The following is a 19,809-nucleotide window of genomic DNA, read 5'->3' as shown; positions in this document are numbered from 1 at the left end:
ATCCATCATGCATCCTGTTTTATTGAGTTGAAGTTTTGTAACCATAATTCCTTTCCATTATGTGGATAATACATTTTTCCTAAATGACCACACAGTAACTGATTTATCTTCATGATGTGTTATTACCATTGATTGGACTTTAAATGGGCCTTTTTATCTCCTCTTCTGAAGCTGTCACCAAAGGTTTATTGCAAGAAGTTATTTGTTTCACTATTGATCCTTATCACAAGCTGTACTGTGGTGGGTGAGTTTATGACAGGAGCGAAAGAAGCGCTGCCAAACACCTGTACTCACTTTTCCTTCCTAAAACAATAAGATTTGGAGAATGTAATCTGTGTGTCTTATGTTTCCTATACATGCTCTTCTCTGTCATGAGAAAAAGACGCTTTCTTCAATCCACCGCTGGGTGTTCTAAATTCGGAAGGTATTTGGTGCACTGGTCGGGTAGGCAAGCGCACATAGACTCTCCACCTGGGCATCCAGCACAAGACTGAGGTTATGGCACCTGACGCTACAAATTCACATTTCCTTATCGGCTACTAGTGAAATCAAAGAAATGCTTTTGTTTTGCCAGTATTTCTAAGGCTAAGTTCACATCTCGTTTTCACATACATTGTGAGAACACGTGGGGGGAAACAACATATGGCACAGACCATGTTTTATAGTGGGATACACCGGGGACTGCGGGGAGTGCAGCGGAAAGGGGCAGCCGTCGATTGGCTGCTGCCGATGAGAGGGGGGTTTCCCCAGTGATTGTTATTGTTCTTATATGGATACACCATCAATGAAGTAATATGCTATATTGATATATCTTTACCTGTATTGCTGGTGCCTGCTACCGGCTATATCTGTCAGGCTCCAGGGGTAGTGGACCCACTGGACCACCGTGGACGATGACGTAAGCCGACACCCGCTTTTCACCACAGCCCTCCGCAAAGCGGGTTGGACTTGTTGCAGTGTGGTACCACCAGGTCATTCCACAGGTGCGACTTGTCCGCTGTGGCAGCCAAGGCAAGGTACAAAAACAGAAGGCAGGTTCGTGGTTGGGGACAGGCAGTAGGTCAGGGCAGGCGGCACAGGATCAACATCCGAAGCAGATCAGAAGGTCAGGGCTGGCAGCAGAGGAGCGCAAACGGGTCACAACTGTAAATCAATAAGCACGCACAGGGCAACAATAAAAGCTTTCTCAGGGGCATATAGCACGACCCTTTAAATTTTCTGATGCCGGCGTGTGCGCGCCCTAGGAGTCAGGGACACATGCGCATGGCCGAGGGAACGGGGACAGGTAAGCGGACACAGTGGGGTGCTGGGGCAGACGGAGGATCACGGATGAGCCCGAGACAATACCTAGAGGCTCTGGCCTCTACCTATATCTGGCACAAGACAGTGGCTGGATCCCCGTTGCTCACTCCACGTTCCTCCACACCCACTTGTCATGATGGTCACGTATGAGGGGGGAATCACAATTCCTGCTTGTAACAAGCTCAAGCCTTGATAGAATAAAGATGTTCAAAGGCTATATGTACTCTTGAATGGTCCCTGTTAAAAAAAAAAAAAAAAAACCCTTCCTAAAAAAAACCCTCTCACAGCTCTATCCACAGGAGAAAAAAAAGAGTTATTAAATAAAATAAAGTAATTCTAACATGCTAAACATTTGGTATCCATAATTGTCCTGTCCCAAAGAATATGAATGTGCCACCTACTGATACAACAAATGTATAATCTTAAACCATTCATGTAACATAAAGGAAAATGTGTGTCTCCTAAGGGGTCTATAGCTCACCAGTTATCATATCTGCTCACTAGAGATTCATACAGGAGAAATAAGAGTTTATGGGTTTTAAAGTCCACTTTGTAGATGGCATCTGGCGTTCACCTTCCCTACATTACTAGTTTATTGCTGTAATAAAAGTATTGCAGCATTTTGTTTGTTTCTGTAACATTAACCCTACTTTTGTGCCATGTATTACAGGAATGACATCCGCTAACACATAATACTCCTAGGCGTTTTTGAGCATTGTGTGTTGTGTGTACACAGCTTTATATTACAGTACAGGATACTCGATACATTATACAATGGAATAATGGGAAGCTTTTGTAAGCGGAGCTCTTAAATCTTTTGTTTTGGTTTTACACTTACCGCTCTGTTATTATTGTTCACACTAGTAATGGCCCAGTTTTTCCTTTCAAAGTAACAGTATCACATTAAGCCCATTCTGTTCCTTGCATTCAGCAGTGGACATGAAATCACTCCGATGTGTAATTTACTAGTGGGAATTATGGGGTAACCCTGTAGTAAGCAAATAAAAATAAATATTTACTTCTATAGCGCCATCATGTTCCTCCGCACTTAACAGACCATGCGATACATATAAAAACAGAGTTATGAAGTAAAAAATAGGAGTGAGACCCCAGATTACAGTCTAGGACAGTGATGGCGAACCTTTTAGAGACCAAGTGCCCAAATTTCAACCAAAACCCAATGATTTATCACAAAGTGCCATCAAAGCAGTATGAGTAGTAACTTATTACTAACTGTTCTGCCACAACTTTCAATCCTTTCGGCCTCTTGATGGCACCAATACAGTTGAAAGAAGAAAGGCATATTTGGACTATCATTGTAGCTTCTCTTTAGGGTCCCCCTGTACAAGGAAGAAATGTGGGGCCAGCACAAGGACCTCCAAAAATAATGCAGCCCTTTAGACAACTCTCACTATTCCTGCAGTCCCAAGTAAATATGTGTAGTGCTGAGAGCAGCATGAGTCTCCTGGGACTGCAGGAGGATTCTTTGAGTTTGTTTGGTGAACTCTGTGCTGGGTAAATGGTTTGGGTGCCCATAGAAAGAGCTTTGAGTGCCACCTCCAGCACCCGTGCCATAGGCTCTCCACCACTGGTATGGGAGGTGGAAGAAGCGAAACGGAAGGTGACAGTGCATGGACCATGGTCCGTTCATTCTTATAAAGGATTAAAATAAATTAAATAATGCTGCATGAACCAATCATCAGTCACCATCTTATATAAGATAAGATAAGATAAGATAATCCTTTATTAGTCCCACAGTGGGGAAATTCACAGCGTTACAGCAGCAGAGAGGGTACAGAGAGTGAAGTACAAACTATGACAACAATAATATTAGGGATAAATGAACAAAAAGAAAACGGGGATAAAAAGACAAAAAAGAGACAATTTGATGTTTAGTCTGTGGATGGGACCTGCATGGACTGGTTAGGTGGGGGGCGCAGGTTACTTCTGTTTGGGCCTTGTTTGTTGAACAGCCTGATGGCAGCGAGGAGGAATGACTTACGATAACGCTCCCTCTCACACTTGGGGTGAAGCAGTCGGTCACTGAATGTGCTCCCCAATGCCACCACAGTGTCATGCAAGGGATGGGAGCTATTCTCCAGAATAGACTTCAACTTACACAGTGTCCTCCTCTCAGCTACCACCTGCACTGTGTCAAGAGGACCCCCCAGGACAGAACTGGCTTTCCTAATCAGTTTGTCCAGTCTGCTCCTCTCCCTAGCTGAGATGCTGCTTCCCCAACAGACTATGCCAAAGAAGATGGCTGGTGCCACTACAGAGTTGAAGAAGGTCTTAAGAAGAGCCCCCCGCACTCCGAATGCCCTCAGCCTAGGTGAATAGTCTGATACTGAGTCCTAGGTGAATAGGACTGTACAGTAGTCTGTATATTGGTATCAAGTGCTGGCAGGGAGGAGGACACATGAAAGGTTAGTGAAAAGAGAGTGATAGTTACATGCAGTACTCCTGGAATCTAACCTATAGTAACTAATCTAATCTATAGTACCTAAGTACTATACCTAAACCTATTGCCCAAGAGCTAGTGTCATGCTATTTTCTCACATCAAACTGGCATAGTAAGCTTGCCTAAATGTCTTGCTGTATCTTTCCTATATTTTCCTTTTTGTGGTGTATTATCCAGGTTTACCGTTTATAGCCAACTAGCTACACCTTAATTGTAAAGGCCTATGTATGTCATTGTACCCATACTACATCAGATACTATTGGGAACAGAATCTGACAGCTCTTTATATGTATATAGCCATTTACAGAAGAACACTAAGATTATGGACTGTTACCCCCACTTCAAAGTGCCTTCTCCATCCTCATGTGCAGTCATTGTGTAGAGCACAGTGTCTGGTGTGATGACCACACATTTAGTCTGCAATTAGTCAAATCCTAAAATAGACAGGGGAGACTATGCTCCAGGATGGGTGTGCCCGAATAACTGTTTCTGCACCAGGCTGGAAAACAACACTTATGGCAGGTCTCCACCAAAGACCAGCTATTACTATCTGAAATACATCAACAGGGAGACTGGCACAAATGGCAGAAGTTCCTAAATCTTCCTCTGTGATCGTATTCCAGATCATTTCCTGTGACTTGTCCATCCCTGTCTCTGCTGCAGCCAGGAGCTTATACACACAGCAGAATACTTTGCGAAAGAGGAGAAGCTGGCTCTTCTGCCTAAAATACCTAATTTTACCTAAAATATAACAATTTTGGAGCAGCCTTTCTTATGTGGCATTGTGCTGTCCCTCTGTTATTCCTCCTTGAAATTTTTATGAATACATTGACAGCTTGGTGTTACTGGTTAATGGTCTAACTACAGACCGTTTTACTTAAATGGGGCCCCCACTGATTATCTGTAATTGGTGGGTTATGCTGTCAAAGAGTCTTTACTTTCCCTGCAGTGCTACCACAGGGGAAATTAAAAATTACTCTGTTCTCATTCCAATCAATGTATTTTCTATGTAAAGCAGCAAATAACGATGAGTACCAAAAATGCAGTGTTTCCAATTGGGTGTATAAATCATACTCCAAACATCAAAATTTGATTTAGGCAAGACGTAGCCACAGACTGTCAATTACGACAGAGGTTGGTGCCAGGCATCTACTTCTCGTAATGAAGGTTGAAGAACTGCAAAATGCCTACAAAGACTTCCATCGGGCTAGATTTACTTCACACTGCGAGGATAAGTTTGGATACAATTGAAGGGCTGCAACGTATTTCATTGCATCTTAAACAGTAGGATACGTCCTCCTGTTTAGCTCCTCCCCCTGAAAGCGATTGCCTCCAGTGTGACGTAAATGTCCAGATTTGGGGGAAACGCCGACAGTATTTGCTCAGCGGAGGCCAGGAATAGATGCCATTTAGTTGGCATCCCCTAATGGTGTCTGCTGAGCATATACTGTGCTCTCTGGCAGGAAGTAGAATCAAAAACTGCAACATATACTGAGCAGACGGAGGCAAAAAGGATGCATATGTCTGCCAGAATAATAGTAAATGTACAATAAACATTTCCATAAAACGTGGTGTGATTGTAGCCTTAAGAAATCAGAGGAACATTTAAGTTTACACTTTTTGTTGGAGACACCACTAACTTAGGTCAGTGCAATCCGTGTATGACAAAGACAAAGGAGGGAGTCACCAGCTAAATGTTCTATTCATGGAGTGACTGGCACGTATAGTTAGTGGGTGGCTCAAAAATCTCTGGTGGAGTGACCTGTCATTATACATATTTGAGCATAGGCAAGTTCATATACTGCACCTATTTTCCAATCAGTCCCTTGTGGTTATACATATAAAGGTAGTCATTTATTGGTAAAAATATTTTAGGCCAGAACATTTTCATAATCCTTAATAGTGCCCCCTGCTCCTGCCGTGTGTTGCTACATTTTAATAGATTGTGTATTATTTTAATTGACAGGTGCCTCTGCTATTGCTACTTGAAATGTGACATTACTCTACTTTTTAATTAAAAATGACATAAAATAAGTAGTTTGAAGGAATATATCCCAAGTCCCAGACATTTATGGCACATGATCTGTATTCTGACAAGAGAGGCAGTTTTCTGCATCCATCCATAGAGCGAAGGCAGAGGATCCCACATTTCTGGTGGGTGTATATGCCAGAAATGTTTATAATCAGAATATCCCTTTAAGTCCTTGCCTGGAGACATCCATTGCTGGCCACCTGACGCTGCAGAAAGGAGATCAAAGGATCCCTCTTTATTTAAGAGAATATGCTAAATAAGGTGAATGTCTTTAATGAATCATCATCTAGATGAACCATTGACTGAGATTACACCAATCCTAGGTGATTATGTGTGCTATGTTGTATCCACTTGTCCTGAACAATTAACCCCACAGAAGATCCTCACAATGAGTTAAAAACGTCCTGCCAAAGGCCGGTGTAGGAATTCAAGTCTCTCTTTTTTCCCCTGTGGAATAAGCCAACTGCACCACAAAAATGTCCCTTCTAACTAAAAACACATTGCAGGATCAGAGCGGCCGGGTGGAGCTGTGCACGTGGATTCATGTAAATAGATTTACACATATACATCAGAGACTCATGTGCTTATTATGTGAACCTCTAGCAGAACATGCGCGATAGTCTGCTGAGTGTCTACCGCCTTTTGTTCTGCAGACCGTGTAATAGACATCATACATAATACATGATACCTTGGATTTATATGCTTTGAACCTTTTGTGTGTGGATATTATATCATCAATAGGATTCAAGACTCCCATTTGTTGTTTGTTTCTGCACCATGTGACTTGTAAGAACTACAAATCCCAGACTGGCCTATCGTGTTTGTTAAAAATCATTGTGCAATGTATTGGCCAGGCTTGTAACAATCAAATGGAGAAAATACGGCCTTTGCCCTCTGCACATTCAATTGTTATGATAGACAGGGATAGGTTTTGGTTTTACTAGTTCCTACTACAACAAACCAGGGGTGGAGTGGAGTAGCACCACTCAATGAGGCTTCTGTAACTTTACCTCTTTGACCCCTGTTTTTAAGGGACGGAGCAGGTAGCCTAGAACATGTGGGTCTTTCACCTCTGTGGGTAGTTCCGAGAATAGTGCACAGAAGAATAGAGCGAGCTTTGCATGCACCGCATGGTCTCGCCTGCAACAAGGTGGAGGCTGAAAGACCCAAGTGCTCAGGAAAAGAAGTGGCTCTCACAGAGCAGCTTACCCTGTGGAAATGCAATAAATATTTAAAAAGCAAATACCCATTTAACCCCTTCATTTAAATTACCAAATCTAAACATTACATAGCCCTTCCAATACAGGACAGGTGCCTGCTGTATTATACAGGAGGTTAAAGGAAATCGAGCATCTAAATCCATCATGAAAAAACTGGGACACTTACTCATAGATCCAGGCACCATGACTGTGATAATCTTATATTGGTTATCCATGGCTTCCCTCCTTCTAAAATCAATGCTTATGCTAATTAGTCAGAGGGGCTCTGGTGGGAGCCCCTCAGTGCCGCAGCGTCACAGGCTGTTACAATGAGCAGAACATGTCTCGCCCAATCCCCTGCTCTTTCTTCTCCTTCTTCCTGTGTAATCTATCAGCAAAGGGAAGTGCAGGGGAATGGAAAACCCCCCTTCCCGAAAATGCATAAATAAACAAAATCATAAAAGTGGGAAGTATTCCAAAATGCCTGCTCAAAATATAACATATGTATTTGACCAAAGAAAACCAAAAATACTTAAAAGGGCCTGGTTGTGAAAGGGTTAAGTAAGAGGAGTATAACAGAGAGATGTTAAATGTCCTATAATGCTCTGTTATTATGATAATAATAATCTCTATTTATATAGTGCATCATATTCCACAGTGCTTCACAAGGCCTTAGGAAATAAATAGTAGCTAATGGGTTAATTAGTATAATTTCATGAGTGTGTTTTTTATATAGGTGTATTACAGTCTTTAGGAGAACAATTGTTACAGCAGAGCAGGACAGTCAGGGAGTGGTCCCATTACACAGCACGTAAGAGGAAGTTTACCTGTAAGGCAAGAACAAGTATGTGTATAAATAGCAAACATGTCATCATAGGGGAAGAGGCCACCCATTATCATCAATAGTAGTGACGAGGAATCCTTCACAGCATATACAGAAGAGCCATTCTAAAGGACAGAGTAAAACGCATATAACTATGATAGTCCCACGTAAATGTGTCTTTAGGTCACTGGAGTGGTGGTGGACCAGCCAGGAAAACCAGACACCTTCACAGAGAGCAGGCTGCAGGCCAGTCGCCTCCATCCATCCAAACAGCATAAGACTAATTCTGTTCCAGACTGCCACAAAGTAGAGGTTTGACTTCCAAATGCCTGAAATATGGATTATAGAGGCTAAAACAATGAAGTGAATCAGTGGTGGAGCCTTGTTACAGATACCTGTCTGGTGGGGATAGGAAGAGGGAGCGGCCCAGGAGGGTGGAGATCAGAGATCCGCAGTGCCACCATAAGTAGGGCTATATCTCTGTAATCTCTCTACCTTCACTGCACCTTGATCTAGATAACTTGTTGGTTTACTACACCTAGATTACAGTTAATGGCTAAAGGTGATTCTCAAGACACATCTCTCTGAACTGTTGATGTTCCATAGAAGTCTGACCACTAAGATATTGGTAACTGTGAACCCTTTAACTTGTAAGAAGTTCCAGCACTTCGAGACTTGGGTTTCCAGTAAAATTCACCTATATTGCAGGATATTCAGCAAGCATAACAAGAAACACAAGAAAATCGACATGTTTTAGCTTTGTGCCTTCCTCATGAAGGACCCTTTAAAGTGGAAGGTGAAGTAGACGTGAATCCACCAGTCTCATGATGGGTTCAACACCCATTAAATTGTCTGGTATCTGCTAGTAGAGTAACTTGTAATGTTATATTGCATCCCCTATTGCAAGCAGAATCTAAGGTTCAGTACAAAATAAATAAGGTCTTATTCATCTTTTTATGTACATTTTATTATGTACTATTCGAGGTAATCACATTTAGAAAATCTCCCAATTATACTGTGACATTTTTGGAATGGAAATTGACATGTGATGCACAGATTTTGAATTTACCTTTTAGAAAATCTACCACCTTGTAAAGCAGCGTGAATGACAGAATCCTCTTTGCACTCTGATGCAAGATCTGGCCTTGTAATCCTTTTTATGGTCTCCCTTGATGGTTTAAAAAGTCACCAGAGCTCCCCTGGGCTCTGGCTGCACAGGCAATTACACATCCCCTGCCATACTTGTCGCTCATTAGCATATTTTTACAACTTAATGGGTGCAAAGAGCATTCTGTCAGATGCTTTATAAGTTATGGAAAGTAGGGAAACCTACCATTTGATTTGATGCATTATGAAAACATATCTTGAGAATGCTGTAGCTACACTGATGCAGATACATATCTTGCTTAATCCCTGTGCTGAGTGGTTTTGCTGAAAAAACTATTATAAAATTATGATAATGAACCTCCGTCGGCGCACCAGAGAATGATGTAATCACGGTGTTATCCCTGAGAGGCAGAAGTAATCAATTGCTGCACCATCCCCCAGCTGCTGTGTATGAGTTATCCAGCTCAGGTTGATTAGTCCTGTCTTGGCTATTCAGGAAGCTTGTGTGTAATGTAGATCCAGCTTTCCCAAGGTCCTGAATTTTATAATAGGTTTTCAGCAAAACCACTCAACTCAGGAATTAAACAAAATTTGATTCTGCATCAGTGTAGCTACAGCATTCTTAAGGTATGTTTGATTCATAATGCATGAAATCAAATGGTAAATTTTATTTAAGAAAATCCACTAGCGATAACCATAAAATAATAATAATAATAATAATAATAATAGTACCGTAATAATTCCTTTATTTAAAAAAAGCGCACACAGATTAAGCATCGCTGACCAGAACTTGCCAAATCTGTCCCTGTCTCCAATGGGGCTCACAATCTAATCAACCTACCAGTTTCTTTTGGAGTGTGAGAGGAAACCATAAAATACAAAAACACTCTGCATCCTACAGAAAAACTCACAGCAGCTATGCCTTTAAGTCTGTTGACAGCTCCTCTGTCCTCAATAATCCACAGTCAAATCTGTCTAAAACACAATCCTGCACATGTGCGCTCGTTGTTATAGGTCATATCTGCAGTTTTTCTTGTTTCCAATGGAAACCAACATGCTTGTTGACAGATACATCCATAGCCACACAGATGGGGGCTTTTATGGACTTTTATGCAGTTTTCAGATATTAGAGGACTGTACTGCATAGTACAAAGATGACGGCTCCCAGAATTCAAATCTCTGTACTTTGTGTTCTTAGTCAGGACATATATATATTGTGCTTTGCATTGCTTACTCTATGCAGTATTGGAAAGAACATGACACAGCCAGGAGCATCCATAAAGCCAGATCAATGAACTACCATTGTCACAAAAGCAGTGCTGGAGCTGTATGTGTTTTACCTGATTTCTACATCATTCTCCTTCTGAACCACTGAACATGTGAATACCTCGCCTATTAGATCACACCCTGGCACAGCCAGAGCCCACTCATTCCTTGTCTAGGGAGGAGAAGGTAATCTAGTATTTTGTAATCTGGAAGGAACAACTTCTCCTGTTGCCACACCCCAGAACCGGATGGGAGAGTCTCCCATCTTTGAGCGATATATTTGTTACGCAACATGACATTTTTTCTTGAAACTGAAATTTCATTCTTCTATCATCGTGTTTTGGTAAATGTTATCTACTAGGTTGTCAGTAAAAAGAAGGTATATGGATTCTCCGATAGTTTCACTGTTTACTTTCTGTGGATAAATACCGGTCCCTGGTCATGTGATGTCACACAGGTGCACTGCTCATTATTATCACAGAGCCGTGCACCTGTGTGACATCACATGACTAGGGACAGATTTCTATCCACTGGAAGTAAACATAGAAGCTTTCTAGGTTGACGGCAAACTGAGATCTAGAAAGCAGAGAGGTATTGATACAGAAATTATGTTGGAAGATTGTATAACTTTTCATTCACAAACAATATCAATTATTTGCTCAGATTGGACAACCCCTTTAAGATGCTGAAAAAAGTGTTTGTTGTTAAGGAAAAGAAAACTCCTCATTATCTACCAGCTCAGCCAAAAGTCTTCTTGGACCCTAAACGTATGATACTCAGTATAAGGCTAGATTCACACTGCAGGGTGCGAGGAGAGGAGGAGGAGGAGGAGGTGAGCGCTGCACACCCCCGCCCCTCTCCATAGGGATGTGTGGCGCACGGCGCCGTAATTGGTGAAAAGATAGGACATGTCCTATCTTTTTCCAGGGTACATGTGCGGCACCGTACTGCTTCTGTAGGGCGTCTGGTGCCCATTGCCGTCTATGGGGGACGTTAATCGGCCGTATATATACGTCAGCCGTACATACATCCCCCATGCGGCAGTGTGAATGTAGACTAAGGCTGCATTTACACAATCGTGAAGAGACGCAAGCATCCGGCCTTGCATACGTCTCCCAAAGACGGCAATAGCCGCACAGAACGGTCCGGTGAGCTCACGTTGTACCATTCTGTAGCCACAAAAATATAAACCCTCCTCCTCTCCGGCTCACATATGCCCGCCCAGCTACTGCTAAGGCTGCATTCACACAAACATATGAGACTGTAGGGACTTGTAAACTTAGCCCAAAATATTCAGGCTCTTGACCCGGAAATTTTAAATCCTCCAAAATTAAACCAGCCATCAATGGACACCACACTGTGTTTCTTGTTGTGGGTATGTGGGGGGGCCACATCATTTATTTTTAGAGAAACAATTAATTAATTAAATAACCAATAGAAAAAATGCTAAATAGTTGGAACAAAATTCATGCCCATCCGGGCCCTTCGCTTCTTCTTGAGCAAAAACCTTTCACCCGAATGGCTTCAGACGTCATGTGGGCACCTTCATCTTGCCTTCGGGCATGTGAAAATCCGCCTATACTGTGACATCTGAAAGGAAGACAGAGAACAGCCAGAAACCGGAAAACCGCCTGTAAACGAAAATTAACCTGAGGGCAAGGGTGGGTGGGCGACTTCACACTGCTCGGTCCTGAGGGCAGAAGGAAAGAATCCCCGCCACGTGCCCTCAATGCTTTTAAACCACAGGGCGGGCCCCAATAAGCCCACCCAATCCAGTCCCTTTTTGGGACCGCCTAAAGAAGGGGCCAATTGCCTTTTAAGCCGCCTTCTGCACCATCACCAGAAATCCCCTACAGTCCCCAGCCCCTTCTCTATGCGATTTGGGGCTAATGATTTTTCCAATCCATTATTTCCGTGCAGTATGAATCCGTATATACGCAACGTTTTTCACCGTATCCGTATAAAATACAGTGGTTTTGCAAACGAAGTTGCTATCATGTTCAACCCCAGGATCCCTGGATACCACACATATATAAGGCAGCATACAGTGCACAGCTGTATGTAACCCATATTTTATACATTCCCATAGACTTCTATGGTACATAAATACATGATAAAATAGGACATGCTCTATATTTTTTACGTCTTGAAAACGGTATGGTACTGTGCGCAATGCGGGTATTGAAATGGATGACCGTATTGCCCATTGAAATGAATGGGGCTGTATGCTACCTGTGTATCCTGTGCAGCCTTAGACTAATGTTGACTTTTTTTATCTTGGCAAATTTTAGTATAAATAAACTTTTATCATCACTCACATCCACTGTGTTGTTGGATGTGTCTATCCAGATTGTGGTGGGACAGGAGGTATTAGACTGACCCTTTAACCCACACTGTCCTAGCTGACTTTACAGCCTGCTTCCACCCTTCCCGCTGGCTCCAGGCCCCTCTCGCAATGTGCTCATGCTGACTTTGAGGTATAAAGAAGCATTATATAAAATTTGGAAAAGGAAACTCAAACTATTTATAGCCTGTATTCCAAAACCATTTACATCTTTTCCCCCCGTTTAACCCCAGAGCCGCCTCAAGTTTATTGTTCACTGTCTTCTTGAAATAGCAGCGGTCAGATTTATACATTTTAGGTTTGTGACTGGCGTAGTTAGTATAGCACAGTCTGATTTATTTTAATGTCTGTTTACAGGGGCGGAAGCCAGATAATTATTATGTGCTGTGAAGTTGAGTTTTATCCCTGGTTATCCTTCATGTAGTAATTACTCAGTGTCCTCCTCACAGGGACGTAACTACAGGGGTAGGAGCAATATAGCCACTATGGGGCCTTCAGTATCAGGGGGCCCTGGCATCTTACCTGACATGCCAAAGAATGGAAGATGTGCACCATTATATACATATTATGTTGCACATTGTACAGAATAATATGTATATAACAGTGCACATCTTCCACAGGGGGAGGGAACAGCAGAACAACAAGCCTGGAATATCCCATTTCTACTTCCTGCCGTCTGCTTCCCCCTTGTGATCAATAGCTACTGGTACAAATTTCTGGCCTCTGACACACTCCTGGGATAAGAAGACTGCCTGATGGCTAGTATATACGTATATGTGTATAAATGTATGGATTTTAATATATGATTTGTATATGCTGTGTGTGTGTGTGTGTGTGTGTGTATATATATATATATGTGTATTTATACTGCAAATGTTTGTATATATATGTGATGTGTATATGCTCTATATGTGTATTTGAGATATATATATATTATACTGTATGTGTGTGTACATGGTGTCTGTGGTATATATATGTATAACGTATGTGTGTGTAATTTATGTATTTCTCTATATGGTAATTTTTAAAGTATGTGTGTGTATTTGCTGTATATTTGATTTGTATATTCTCCATATGTGTATGGATATGTATATGCTGTATGTCTGTGTAAATGGTCTGTATGTGCTGTATGGGTGTATATGGTACTATATGTATATGCTTTGTGTGTTTATATGCTGTATATGGTACTTAATATGTGTGTGTATATGTGATGTGTGTATACTGTATGTGTAATAATATATATATATATACTGTATGTGTGTATACAATGTATATATACTGTATGTGTGTATACAATGTGTATATACTGTATGTATAAATGGATAGAAGTGTGTATATATGTGTAAAGATTTAAAGATTGAAAAAATGTGTAATGAGTGATGAACTGTATTTGTATTTATATATGCGTTTTTGACCAATTTGAATTAAGATAATTGGTCAAACCTGTTAAAAACGCAAGGCTTTTTCAAAAAACGCATGCGATTTTTACGATCTGAAAACTAAAGAACGGCCCAAAAATGCCATGTGTGTCACCGCCCTTAGATGTATAAAGTTAGGGAGGCAGAGAGTTTAACACTGAAGTCAAGCTCTCCCCACCTGTAAACCCCTCCTCATCAATCAGCCTTCAGGAGATCTGAATATCCCTAGACGGAGAACCATCAATTCTAGTAAAGTGAGCATTCTAATGCAGGGAAAGCTTCACTTCAGTGTTAAACTCTCCTCCTCCTTGACTTAAAACCAAATTACACCTGACTTTAAAGTAGATTTTCTGAATGATGCCCCACACCAGGCCATGGAAGAAACATAACCTAGAAGCTGCTCAGCTGCTTGACAACATAGTGGTAGTGGCTTATTAAGCCAATTTCTGCTGACAGGTTCCCTTTAATGTTTGTCTTGTTTGGTGTTTTTTTCCCATTGCTCTTTGACCCTTCCCCATTACAATATCCAATCTGGTCAGATGGCTATGTTATACAGACAGGCAGCCTGGCCACCAGCATGCCATCAAGTATTTGTGAAAGTATTTAACTTCAGGTTCTGTTTCTTTACTGCTCAAGCCTCCTACATATATTGATTTAATAAATAAATACAATAGCATAAAAATTTCACATATTATTAACCTGATACTTTACACTAAAAATATCTTGTTTTTTTCTGATATTGTTATGGAAAGTGAATAGATAGAGCCATCTGGTGTCTCCCAGTGGAGTCAGGTAGATGCAGCTGTGACCATTTACAATTATCGCTTGCGGAAAACCTTCAGAATAACACGTGTCATATGGTCCCATCAGTGAAACTGGAAAGGGGGTTTCAGGAGTTTAACTTGGGGTGCTGTCACACGTCGCGTTTACTGCATGCGTTTAAAAACGCATTGCTACAGCTGAAGGGGTATTTCCCTAATTAAACAGCTGTTAACGCTTGCGTTTACAACACGCAAGCGTTAACGCATTGTTAACGCATGCGTTAACATTGCGGTTAACGCATGCGGTTGTTAACACATGCGTTAACCGCGATGTTAACGCATGCGTTTTGTAAACGCAAGCGTTAACAGCTGTTTAATTAGGGAAATATCCCTTCAGCTGTAGCAATGCGTTTTTAAACGCATGCAGTAAACGCGACGTGTGACAGCACCCTTAATCACAAACAATAATGTGACCGGTATATACACTCACCGGCCACTTTATTAGGTACACCTGTCCAACTGCTCAGCCAATCACATGGCGGTGACTCACTGCATTTAGGCATGTAGACATGGTCAAGACAATCTCAATATGGGGAAGAAAGGTGATTTGAGTGCCTTTGAACGTGGCATGGTTGTTGGTGCCAGAAGGGCTGGTCTGAGTATTTCAGAAACTGCTGATCTACTGGGATTTTCACGCACAACCATCTCTAGGGTTTACAGAGAATGGTCCGAAAAAGAAAAACCATCCAGTGAGCGGCAGTTCTGTGGGCGAAAATGCCTTGTTGAGGTCAGAGGAGAATGGGCAGACTGGTTTGAGCTGATAGAAAGGCAACAATGACTCAAATCGCCACCCGTTACAACCAAGGTAGGCAGAAGAGCATCTCTGAACGCACAGTACGTCGAACTTTGAGGCAGATGGGCTACAGCAGCAGAAGACCACACCGGGTGCCACTCCTTTCAGCTAAGAACAGGAAACTGAGGCTACAATTTGCACAAGCTCATCGAAATTGGACAGTAGAAGATTGGAAAAACGTTGCCTGGTCTGATGAGTCTCGATTTCTGCTGCGACATTCGGATGGTAGGGTCAGAATTTGGCGTCAACAACATGAAAGCATGGATCCATCCTGCCTTGTATCAACGGTTCAGGCTGGTGGTGGTGTCATGGTGTGGGGAATATTTTCTTGGCACTCTTTGGGCCCCTTGGTACCAATTGAGCATCGTTGCAATGCCACAGCCTACCTGAGTATTGTTGCTGACAATGTCCATCCCTTTATGACCACAATGTACCCAACATCTGATGGCTACTTTCAGCAGGATAATGCGCCATGTCATAAAGCTGGAATCATCTCAGACTGGTTTCTTGAACATGACAATGAGTTCACTGTACTCAAATGGCCTCCACAGTCACCAGATCTTAATCCAATGGAGCATCTTTGGGATGTGGTGGAACGGGAGATTCGCATCATGGATGTGCAGCCGACAAATCTGCGGCAACTGTGTGATGCCATAATGTCAATATGGACCAAAATCTCTGAGGAATGCTTCCAGCACCTTGTTGAATCTATGCCACAAAGAATTGAGGCATTTCTGAAGGCAAAAGGGGGTCCAACCCATTACTAGCATGGTGTGCCTAATAAAGTGGCCGGTGAGTGTATATACAATTATTCATTTTCTTTAGTTGTTTTGATGATCTATGTCATTTTGGGTGCGTTCACTCGTGGCGTTTTGGATGCGTCAAAATGTGTGTGTGTCGAAACGTTTTTAAACAGCTGAAGAAAAGATTTGCCTAATTACATTCTTTTCAATATTGCGTTTACAAAACGCATGATGTTAGCGTATGCGTTTGGTAATGCCTTGTTAACACATGCGTTTTATAAACGCAATATTGACAACAATGTAATTAGGCAAATGTCCTCTTCAGCTGTTCAAAAACCCATGCGTTAAACGCAAACAAAAAGTGTGACAGCAGCCTAAATGTTACAGTGCGTTTTGCTCCTCTGGAAGCATTTTTCTTCATTGCTGTAAGTGTAAGCAGCTGTGAAAATTTTTACACAGCTGCTTACACTTACAGCAATGAAGAAAACCGCTTCCATAGTAGACAAACGCATTGTAACATTTAAAAACGCATGAGTTCTGACGCATCCAAAACGCCACGTGTGAACAAGTTTAATCTTCAAACACATTGCAAAGTTTTGGCCACTTAAATTATTTGCCATGTAAATTGTTACTATATTTTGTAGAAGAGCGCCCTCTTGTGGTAGTACAGCTAACAAGACAATTTATTTACTTTAGTGGACACATATTGCCTGCTGGGTTATTTTTTCCAATCTGCCATTCCATACAGACAGGCTTGTAAGATGATAAAGATCCAGCATTTCTCATCACTTGAACTGTGGGCTATTAAGCCTAATATATAACCTGACCTTTTTACATCGGTGCATGCTCTGATGATGCCTAGGTCGGCTGTGACATTTATTATACAAGCAGAACACCTAATTTGCATTGTAATGAATGCTCTTTATTCAGGTAGCAGGTAGAGTGAACAGTTCCCTTGTATTGTGTAATACATAAATGGAGTAGGAGTTCTTGTATCTACTGTCACAATCCATCATTATATAAAATATATAAATTTTATATAAAATATATACTTATATAAAATTATGCTAATGAGTCCGAAGGGCTCTGGAGGGGGGCTGCGCCCCTCCGTGATGTAACTTCAGCGGCTGTTACACTGTGCAGAAGCACTTTCCACTTCTCCTACTGTAAGAAGAAACATTTTCTCCAATGCAGTGAGATTACATCAGGCAAATGGAGGGGGAAGTGCTCAGGAAGCACAACACAGCCTGTAAAGCCAGAACATGGAGGGTTACTGGTAACCATAGAGCCCTCCTAGCTCATTCACATAATTTTAAAAGTAAATTTTAGAAGGAAGGACGGCATGGATAACATATATAAGAAGATTACCACAGTCACTGTGCCTGGGTCTTTGAGTAAGTGTCCCTGGTTCATCATGCTTGATTTTGAAGGTAGATTTCCTTTAAAGGTTGGTGGCTGGGGTATACGCTAATATTGCTTTAGGTCTGTCTGGACATGCAAGAATATAAATACAAGTGTAGTTCAATAGAAGTGGATGAGGGTGGCAATTTTGTTAGAGCACCTTTCGAGACATATTTACCAGAGAACCACCTGCCTGCAAAGGGCAAAACCTCTGAGATCTGAGAACTAATATCCACAATGATGATGATAGTAGGCAATATATGGCAAGTTTCAGTATTTGGCATTTCTATACTTAGTCCAAAAGTGGAACCTACACAGGAATTAGTTTAGGATTCATTTTTGGTTTTAGCTCACAATGTGAAAGTGGGAAGGTAGGGTTTGTGATGCAGTTCACCATTAACATTTTGGATAAAATCTGATTGTTTGGCTGTTCTGCGAGACCACATGGTATCCTGCTTCTGGACTACACAAATACAAAATTACCTGCAATAAGTTGTAACCCCAAATACTTGCTAAAAACTCTGCATTAATATGTGAAGCTCTTGCCATTGTCATGTGTTGGAGAAATGATGGACTGTATTGTCATGAATGGTTGTGCTGTCATGGTAGATGTCTGAAGGTTTGCTTTGTCCTACTTAATGTTCTAAGAAGATTGCTGTAACATCTTAGTATGTGGAGGATTCTTCTAATCCTTTTCTTGTCCTTTTGGTACAGGTTTGAAAAGGGACGTATCTATACATTTATCGGGGAGGTGGTGGTCTCCGTGAACCCCTACAAGAACCTTCCAATCTATGGAAAGGATACGATAGAACAGTATAAGGGAAGAGAGTTGTATGAAAGACCACCACATCTCTTCTCCATTGCAGATGCAGCCTACAAGGCTATGAAAAGGCGCTGTAAAGACACATGTATAGTAATATCAGGTATAATTTCCATATTTTATTAGTATATTGAATATCTATTGTATATTGAATCCTGTATACTAAGATAATTATTGTTTTGCAGGAGAAAGTGGTGCTGGGAAGACTGAAGCCAGTAAATACATAATGCAGTACATAGCCGCCATTACTAATCCGAGCCAGCGAGCCGAGGTGGAGAGGTGAATACTTTTTTATTAACTACACCATCTACATTCAAAGGCTAAAATATATGTTTGTCATTTTCTGTCTGACATCATATAGATTTATTGTCTCCTATACAATTCCACAGGGTAAAGAATATGCTACTTAAGTCGAACTGTGTCCTGGAAGCATTTGGGAATGCCAAAACTAACCGCAATGACAACTCCAGCCGATTTGGAAAGTACATGGACATAAACTTTGACTTCAAAGGAGATCCTATTGGAGGACACATCAGTAACTACCTGTTAGAGAAAGTAAGTAGCAAATTTTGAAAAGTTTAAGCACATTTAAAGGGAGTCTACTTTTAGTTTTGACCATAGATAGTTGCATACAGTGTCAGGTATTGGTCCCTAAGATCTGTGTAACAATACCTTTTGTCCTTTTGTGTATGTTGTTCGTAGCAGCAGGACTGCTTTCAAACTCCTCCTATCTGTTGTAATATCTGACCAGAAGCCTGATGCTGCTCTTATTCAGGTCAGTGTGGAGGGGCTGTGTTCTGTGGAGACACATCACAAGAGAGCACACCAGTGCACAAGGTCTAGCTATAATCCTGGAATATAAGTTGTGCTGCTACTAACAAAGATATTGCTGCACTGATCGCTGGGTTCAATAAATGCAGCTTCGTATAGTCAAAACTAGAGATGAGCGGACCCAAACTTTAGATTCAGGGGCAGGTATCCACCTGGCCAATGACAACTATGCCTAGTTGCAACATGTTAGGACCCTGGACCTAAAGTTTAGCCAAGCTCATCCCTTGTCAAAACTGCTGTTAGACTCCCTTTAAAAGCTAGAATTGTCCATTCAAGTTTTGTAGTGGTAAAAGCTTTTATAATAGCTATGTGTAAAGAAAGGGCAAATATCAGTGGGTTCTTCCACTGGAATGTTTTTGAAAATTTACTATTGCAGTTTTTTATGTGGCAGAGATGCTTTTTGGTGCTCTCTGACACCCAGGAGTGACTACAAGCTCCGCACTAATGT

The 19,809-nt window shown here is 41.5% G+C and overlaps 1 protein-coding gene across 2 annotated transcripts in view; it reads left to right on the top strand.

Moving 5' to 3' along the window:
• Window positions 1-19,809, top strand: part of MYO1D (myosin ID) — a 57,090-nt gene that overhangs the window by 11,623 nt on the left and 25,658 nt on the right. The window contains exons 1-4 of one of the 2 annotated variants that reach the window (XM_072111185.1): window positions 10,765-10,781; window positions 18,425-18,633; window positions 18,716-18,809; window positions 18,920-19,085. In XM_072111185.1, the coding sequence (XP_071967286.1) occupies window positions 18,594-18,633; window positions 18,716-18,809; window positions 18,920-19,085 (300 nt within the window). In that variant the 5' untranslated portion in view covers window positions 10,765-10,781; window positions 18,425-18,593. Of the gene's footprint in view, window positions 1-10,764; window positions 10,782-18,424; window positions 18,634-18,715; window positions 18,810-18,919; window positions 19,086-19,809 lie in introns of those variants that run through there. The other variant, XM_072111184.1, reaches the window with a different exon arrangement.

The sequence above is a fragment of the Engystomops pustulosus genome, chromosome 6, assembly GCF_040894005.1.
Source record: "Engystomops pustulosus chromosome 6, aEngPut4.maternal, whole genome shotgun sequence".
Taxonomy (NCBI): Eukaryota; Metazoa; Chordata; class Amphibia; order Anura; family Leptodactylidae; genus Engystomops; species Engystomops pustulosus.
This window is presented reverse-complemented; position numbering and strand designations above follow the sequence as displayed.